We start from the raw sequence: 8185 nt of genomic DNA, 5'->3' as shown, positions 1-8185 counted from the left end.
TAAGTAGATGAGTGGAGTAAAAAAATTTCCCCTCCGCCAGCCACTATACCAGTAATGGCAGGAGTCTCCAATGTTTGATAGAACTAGTGGACAAAATTATCACAGAAAACCGAATAATTACATAAGCTCCAAATATCTCCCCACAAGATAATAATGACACGGAGGGACCAGCAGATGGTGTAATGGTTATGTCACTGGGCTCCCACTTAGTTGACTGCGATTTGAGTCCCGACCCAGTGGCTTAAAGTGCATGTTGGAGGGACGAGCAGTTAGCATAATAGCTATGTAGGTGGACTCCCACGTAGTCGACCACGGTTCGAGCCTTGGACCCAGTGGCTTAAACTCACACTGGGCGCGTGTGCGTGCATGCCCAAGATCCCAATAGGAGAATGGAGAAGGGATTGCGGCGTGGCCATCCCCCCTGGAGGGTGATTTCTCGCTTTCTGTCTCTATCTCTCTCTTGTCTGTCTGGCAAGCGCACGCGCCCTATAGCAAAAACCTCTCCAAAAAAAAAAAAAATGCATGTTGGGTGTGTGTATATCCATGCCCCAAATCCCGAGAGAATTGAAGAAAAGGGATTTTGGTGTGGCCATCTCCACTGAGGGGTGATCTCTTGCTTTCTGTCTCTGGGGAGTGCATGTACCGTATAGCAAAAAAATATCTTTAAAAAAAGTAAATACATAAAATAATGACATGGGGAAAAGAAAAGAATAGTTATTCAGATGTGGTGATCATGACCTTAAGTAAGACATCAAAGTTGCCACTCCAGTAATGGGACAAACCCATCATGTGCCTTTAGATATGACACACTGAGAAGAACACAGTGTCACATCTGTGGTTTCCTGTCAGAAACATAGCTTGGATCTCAGCATGAACAAACACTAGACAAACCTAAATTGAGAGGCATTCTACAGAATAACTGGCCTGGGTCTTTTAAAACTCTAAAGACATGAAAGAGAAAGAACTATTCCACAGTAAAGGAGACTAAGACATACAACGCTATAAGGTACCATCCCTGATTGTATCCTGGTTAAGAAAATGCTTCTTCCTTGGCTGTAAGGAAAACTGGTGGGGCAGTAACAAAATCTCAGTGTGGTCTGTTGATTAGATAAATAGTATTGCATCGGTGTTCCATCTCTGGTTTTCGTAATTGTACTGTAGTTATACGAGAGTCTATCTGTGTTTGAGAAAATACACTGAAGTACTTAGTAGCATCCCTCCTGGGTAGTGATTTCTCTTTCTCTCTGGCTGGCACATGCACCCTATAGCAAAAAAAAAAAACAACCCCAGAAAACAAAAAAACAACTGAAAAAAAGATTTTACTTTAAAATGTGTTCTGTCATAGTTTTTCTTGTTGCTATGTAAAATAATGGTATGTTTTAATTTTATATTTAATAAAATACATAAGGAATATTTCATGGAATGTATCATATAAATATCATGCTAATTGGAACCAGTTATATCTTCTATGTGTGTATTACGTCTAGTTTCACAACCTTGGGTGAGATATTTAACATGTTAATCCTCAATTTCCTTGAGTTATAATAGTACATGTAGGGCTGGCCTCATAGCACAGTGGTAAGGGAGCCACTTGGCTGACCCATGGTTTGAATGAATACTGGCCCTGGTAGCCTGAAAAACATGTAGCTCAGTTGTGTGTGTACAGTCCTAATGGGAAGGAGGACTGGAGGAAGAGGGATCGCAGCATGACCGTGCCAATTAGTGGATACTTTCTCTTTCCAGTGAGAGCACATGACAGTTTAAAAAGTACATGTATTGTAGGGTTGTGGAATGTGTGAGATGACACATTTAAAGCCATAGAGAACAATATCTTGTCATTTGACACAAAGTGGAGGGACCCAGGAGAAAATGAGTAACAAACACAAGAATGCATCTAAATTATTAATAGTAGAAAATGTTATGGAATAGTGTACCACAGTAGTATAAAAATGTCACTGACAATTCCGCTGCGCCATCTGCTGGCCCCAGCTGACAGTTCAACATATACTTCCTCAAACTCTGTAGAACTGTTACTGAATATGCACAATAAAATATTTAATGTAGAAGAAGACGAATGTCTGTATCCATGACTTGATTATTACACACTGTATGCATGCTTTACAAAACCATACTGTACCTCCTCAAAGATGAACAGTGATATTATGTATATCAGAAATGACAATTTCAAAAAATGTAATGAATGCTTCCTTATATACTTAAAAAAAAAAATTAAAAAAAAGCCCCAAACCCATCAGATGTCCCAGGATTCCAGGATTTAGCAAATGTTCAATAAATGATGCTTGTTAAAATAATGTGTTCAGGGTCTGGCACGTGGTGTGCTGGTTAAGGTATTGGACTCCCACATGGCTGACCATGGTTCGAGTCCTGGACCTGGTGGCTGGCATTCTCATTCTCTCTCGTCATATTAAAATGAGTGAATGAATGAATAAATAAATAAAATTAAATAAACAAATCTTTTTTTAAAAAAGTGTTCCTATAAAGTTATATTAGTAAAATGACAAATTTAAATTCAAGAAGCAGGATGTTCTCTGCTCTGGTGCCTTGTATATCAGAGTGGCTTTCCAAAAGTAAAAGTACTGCGCTTCCTGTCCACAGGCGCTGGCCAGGGACAGTTTGCTGGCTAATGGTTTTTTAACAGGGCCATAAATAATGTGTTCAAGGGCGATATACATTTTTCTTATTTCAAACAACATTGTATATAACATTATAGTATTTTAGCTATTCTGATGCTAAGTGGTTTAAAAAGGTAGATTTTTTTGTCTTAGACGTGCTTCAAGAAAGAAACATAATTTTCACAAGTATCTCCAAATAAGACAACTAATCCTTGAAAAGATTTTAAGACTAAATATCGTATCTGTTTTCATTTTTGCCAGGAAAAGGAACCTCTTCGTGTAATACCACTTAAAGAGGTTCATAAAGTCCAGGAATGTAAGCAGAGGTAAGGAACAGCTCTGACTTGCTGCTTGGCGTAATGTAACAATACAGAATAGTGCTTTATTTGTTTTTTTTTGTTTTGTTTTGTTTTGTTTTGCTTTATTTGTTTGATTAATGTGCTTGTAGAAAATATTTCTCTGTATTAGTTCTAGTATCATTTTTAACTCTTTATAGTTAGGATGTGCTAGAATTTTCAAAACCCTCAGATTATAGTATTGGAATATGTTTTACTTGAAAACTAAAAATTTAGAAATAGCTTATTAATGGAAAGAGAAAACTTCAATATGAAAACGTATACCATCAGTTGACAAATTGAGGTATTGTTATTTTAGTATTTGAAAGGTGCTGTATGATAGTGCATTAAAAGGAAATATTAGCAGGAACTAGCAGTTAGCGTAATGGCTATGTCGCTGGACTCCCACATAGTCGACCGCGGTTCACGTCCCGGACCCGGTGGCTTAAAACTCATGCCGGGCGCGTGTGCGTGCGTGCCCAAGATCCCGAGAGGAGAATGGTGATTTCTCTCTTTCTGTCTCTATGTCTCTCTCTGGCGAGTGCACGCGCCCTATACTGAAAAACCTCTCCAAAAAAAAAAAAAAAAGGAAATGTTAGCTATCCCATTGTTTCTTTGAGCAAACCCATGAAAAAAGATGATAAAATTTGGTTTATTAAATCAGTGTTTATCTGTAATATTTATTCATTGACATATGTTAAGTACCGAGTAAACAAGTGAAAGAGAAATTATCAAAGAATTGCTATTTAAGTATAATTGAATAATTTTTTTCTATAACAGTGACATAATGATGAGGGACAACCTTTTTGAAATTGTAACAACATCACGAACTTTCTATGTGCAGGTAAGTTCTTATTTGGCAATGATCCTCCTAATAAGTTAATAATTTTTGGGACCAGCAGATGGTGTAGTGGTTATGTCACTGGATTTTCATGTAGTTGACCACTGTTTGAGTCCTGGACATGGAGGCTTAAAACTCACGCTGGGCACGTGTGCATGCGTGCCCAAATCCTGAGAGGAGAATGAAGAGAAGGTATTGTAGTGTGGCCATTCCCCCGGGGGGGTGGGGGGGTGATTTCTCACTTTCTGTCTCTCCAGTGAGTACACACACACCCTATAGCAAAAAATTTCTCTAAAAAGAAATAAGTTGATAATTTTAGAAATGAAATAAACATAAACTTGTCACTTTTGAAGCTAAAAGAAATATGACAACTGTAATTCATCACTTATATGTAGGGTAATTGTTAGGTTATATTCAAGAAATGAGGGTATTCTTTCTTAAAAAATTGTGAAATAAAACTAAGTATTTAGAGGAAAAGAAATGCTATTTTAACTTAGATGTTAAGTGCATATCTTCAAACTGGATTATTTTCAAACATATTGTAGAATTTTGATTTTTCCGTTACCTGGTTTTTTGTTAATTTTATACAAAGGTTTTATGCAAAACCCATAGTGAAAGTAGACAGCAGATCTTACAGTTTCACTAATGGTAGTATGTTACTTTTAAATTTAAAATGTACTTTTTGCTTACCTTATTGAATTATTTAGAGGTTTATTTATTTTTTTTTAAAGGTTTTTGCTATTAGGGGCATGCACTTGCCAGAGAGAAGGAAAATGAGAAATCACTCCCTCTGGGGGATGGCCACTCCACAATCCCTTCTCCTCTATCCTCCTCTCAGAATATAGGGCATGCATGCACACACGCCCAGTGTGTTTTTCCAGCCACCAGGTCCAGGACTTGAACCACAAAGTTGGCAATGTGGAATCCAGCACCTTAATCACCACACCACCTGCTTTCCCTAAATAGGCATTATTAATTTAAAAAGAAAAAAATACATATATATGTATCTTTAAAAAAGTTAAATACTCCTATTGCAAAAAAATTTTTTTCAAAGACTTATTTTATTTATTTATTTTAATTTGACCAGAGAGGGACAGACGGGGGTGGGGGAGGGAGGGAAAGTGAGAAATCAAGCTGTCAGGTCCAGGACTCAAACTGCAGTCAACCATGTGGGAGTCCAGTGCCTTAAACCACCGTAGCACCTGCCAGCTCCCTAAAAATCTGAAAGATGAAAAAAAGAAGTTAGAAATATGTGGTTTTTAAAACATACAATCTTATATCCAGGCAGTCATTTTTATTGTTTGGTACCTTCTTTTTTTATAAAAGAATTATTTATTTAGGGAAGCAGTTAGCGTAATGGCTATGTCACTGGACTCAAACATAGTCGACCGCGGTTCGCATCCCGGACCCGGTGGCTTAAAATTCATGCTGGGTGCGTGTGTGTGCCGTGCCCAAGATCCTGAGAGGAGAATGGAGGAGACGGGATTGCAGCGTGGCCAACCCCCCTGGGGGGTGATTTCTCGCTTTTTGTCTCTCTATTTCTCTTTCTGGCAAGCACATGCGCCCTATAGCAAAAACCTCTCCAAAATTTTTTTAAATTTAATTTTATTTATTATTAGTGGTGTTTTTAGTTACAATTTTCTATATGGCATGTGTACTCATCAGAGAGAAAGAGGAAGCAAGCCACAAGGTCCAAGACTCAAACTGTGGTTAGCCATAAGTAGTCCATTACCTTAACCCCCATGTCACCTACTGGCCCATTTGCTGCCTTACTTAAGGCAAATCTTTTCATAGTAGGAGTCATACTAAGCATAGCGTTAACATCCTCTTTTTTCATGTTGTCATTTTTTCTGATATTGAAAAAATTTTAAAAACCTTTAGAATTTTTAAACTGTCCTGGGACCAGCAGATGATATAATGGTTTTCACCACTGAACTCTCACAGGGTTGGCCATGGTTCAAGTCTCAGACCCAGCACCTTGAAACTCATGCCAGCTGCATATGTGTGCATGCCCAAGATCCTGAGAGAATAATGGAGAAGGGATTGTGGCATGGCCATTCCCCCCCAGGAAGGGGCATTTCTTCCTTTCTGTCTCTCTCTCTGACGAGCACATGAACCCTATAGCAAAAATCTCTCTAAATAAATAATAAATAAATAAACTATTCTTCATTGTATAACTGTTCCACAAATAAAATTTCTCTCATTCTGTTACTGAACATTCATTTACATAGTTTTCATACATTTACTGTGATAAATACTGTGATGATGAACATCTTTGTGCATAAATTGCCTAAATTTCTCAGGAGCTTAGTGGTTAAGGTACTGGATCCCCACATGGCCAATCGCAGTTCGAGTGCTGGGCCCAGTGTCTTGAAAATCACATAGGCATGTGTGCCTGTGTGCCCATATTTCCAGAAGGGTGGAGAAGCGATTGTGGCTTGGCCATACCCGCAGGAAGTGATTTCTCACATTCCCTTTCACTGTCTCTCTCCAGCAAGTACATGTGCTCTTTGTCAAAAACATTTTTAAAAATTGCCTAAATTTCTTATTTTCTCAGGATAACCTTCTAGATTGAGATGAACTGTCAGAGCATGAACCTTTTTTACCTTCACATACTGAGTTTTGGAATTATATTCCTGTTAGCGGTGAAGGAACATATACTCTGAGTTTTATTTTATTTTTTTACTCTTCAGTATCATTGTTTCAAAAATACTATCCTGTCTCTTCAAAATTTTTGGACTTACAGATTCTAGAAGTAAGAGATTCTAGAATGTTGGAAGTTCTAAGTAAAGGGTGGTAGTATCTCTGTACCCCTCTTACAGCTTTAATTAATTGGATTAATTTCATGATAAAGTTTATTTATTTATTTACTTTTTTATTGCTGGGCTAGGGAGAGGATGTGAGAATGTACTCCCCAGTGGAATGTGGTCACACCATAGTCCTTTTTCCTGCATTCCTTCTTTCTGTCAGGATTTTGGGCATTATGCACACTCGCCCAAGCATGTTTTTCAAGTCATGGGGGCTGAGATTTGAATTGTAATCAGCTATGTGGGATCTGGTTCCTTATCCATTGTGTTATGGAGAGGGCCCTCAGTGTTTTAAATTCACATTGGTAGCCAGTTCTGTCAAAGAATATTATTTACATATTCTGGAAGAATGTTTTTAAAATTACACAATTTACATGAATATTCTTGTAGCAAATCAAATAATGTAGCAGGAAATAGAACAAAATGAGAAGTTTTTTTTTTTTTCTCCTTGTTTTCTCCCTGGACATATTTATTAATGACACTGTTTAGTGTGTCTGACCTTGAAGCATTAAGTACCCGACTTATACTTTGTGTAGTAACTTACCCAGCAAAGTCTGGTTTAAAAAAGTGACTTCTAAAATTCTTTGAAAACCATTGCTTTAGAATGATTTTGTTGGTGATAGTGTAAGTTCCAACATAAATTTATAGATGTAGTAGGTGATTTTGAGGAAAAACTGACTGCAAGACTTCTTTTTTTCTTTCAGGCGGATAGTCCTGAAGAGATGCACAGTTGGATTAAGGCAGTCTCTGGCGCCATTGTAGCACAGCGGGGACCCGGCAGATCAGCGTCTTCTGTAGGTTTCCTGCTCTCCGGGCTGATAATCCCATGGGTCCCCCTATCCTGTCAAGTTGTTTTCCTTTCTCTCCCCCTAATCGTTCTGGTTTCTTTCTCTATTGAGATTTTTTTGCATGTTGACTTTCATACCAATTGGACTTGGCAAAAAATAATACATTTCTAATTTAATGCTTCCTTGTAGTGTTACATATACATAACTTTCTGTGCATTGTATTGTGTTAAATGCACAAGCAGTGCAACTAAAGAATAAACATTTCCTTGCTTTGTTTTGGTTCTTACTTGTCAGTAGGTCTAGATTTGGTACAGTTTGACAGATTCTTAGTATTTCATGTGCCCTGATCATGTAAGGCATCTTTAATTGTGTTACACTTTTCTTTCGTAAACAACAATTACCTCTTCAATTTTGATCAAGTTTTGTTTTAATGTAACTGCTGTAAGACCACTAAGCAGGTAGAGCCTTAAGTGCAGTTTAAGACCCCAGTCAGTATTTTGTATTTCATATTTTTATTCTCTTTTTCTAGCTGAATAATACAAAAGTCTGCTTCTGAAAACTACCATAGTTAATCTCTGCAGTAGTATGTTAATAAAATTAAAACAACTAAGCGGGACCAGCAGTTAGCATAATGGCTATGTCGCTGGACTCCCATGTAGTCGACCTCGGTTCGCGTCCTGGACCCGGTGGCTTAAAACTAATGCTGGGCGCATGTGCGTGCGTGCCCAAGATCCCGAGAGGAGAATGGAGGAGAAGGGATTGCGGTGTGGCCATCCCCCCT

At 38.0% G+C, this 8185-nt stretch overlaps 1 protein-coding gene across 1 annotated transcript in view; it reads left to right on the top strand.

Moving 5' to 3' along the window:
* PLEKHA1 (pleckstrin homology domain containing A1) overlaps positions 1-8185 on the top strand; it is an 80550-nt gene that overhangs the window by 67826 nt on the left and 4539 nt on the right. Inside the window, exon 11 of the mRNA XM_006143935.3 lies at positions 7321-7410. Within this exon, the coding sequence (XP_006143997.1) occupies positions 7321-7410 (90 nt within the window). The remainder of the gene's footprint in view (positions 1-7320; positions 7411-8185) is intronic.

This window comes from Tupaia chinensis, unplaced genomic scaffold (genome assembly GCF_000334495.1).
Source record: "Tupaia chinensis unplaced genomic scaffold, TupChi_1.0 Scaffold000113_1, whole genome shotgun sequence".
NCBI lineage: Eukaryota > Metazoa > Chordata > Mammalia > Scandentia > Tupaiidae > Tupaia > Tupaia belangeri.
This window is presented reverse-complemented; position numbering and strand designations above follow the sequence as displayed.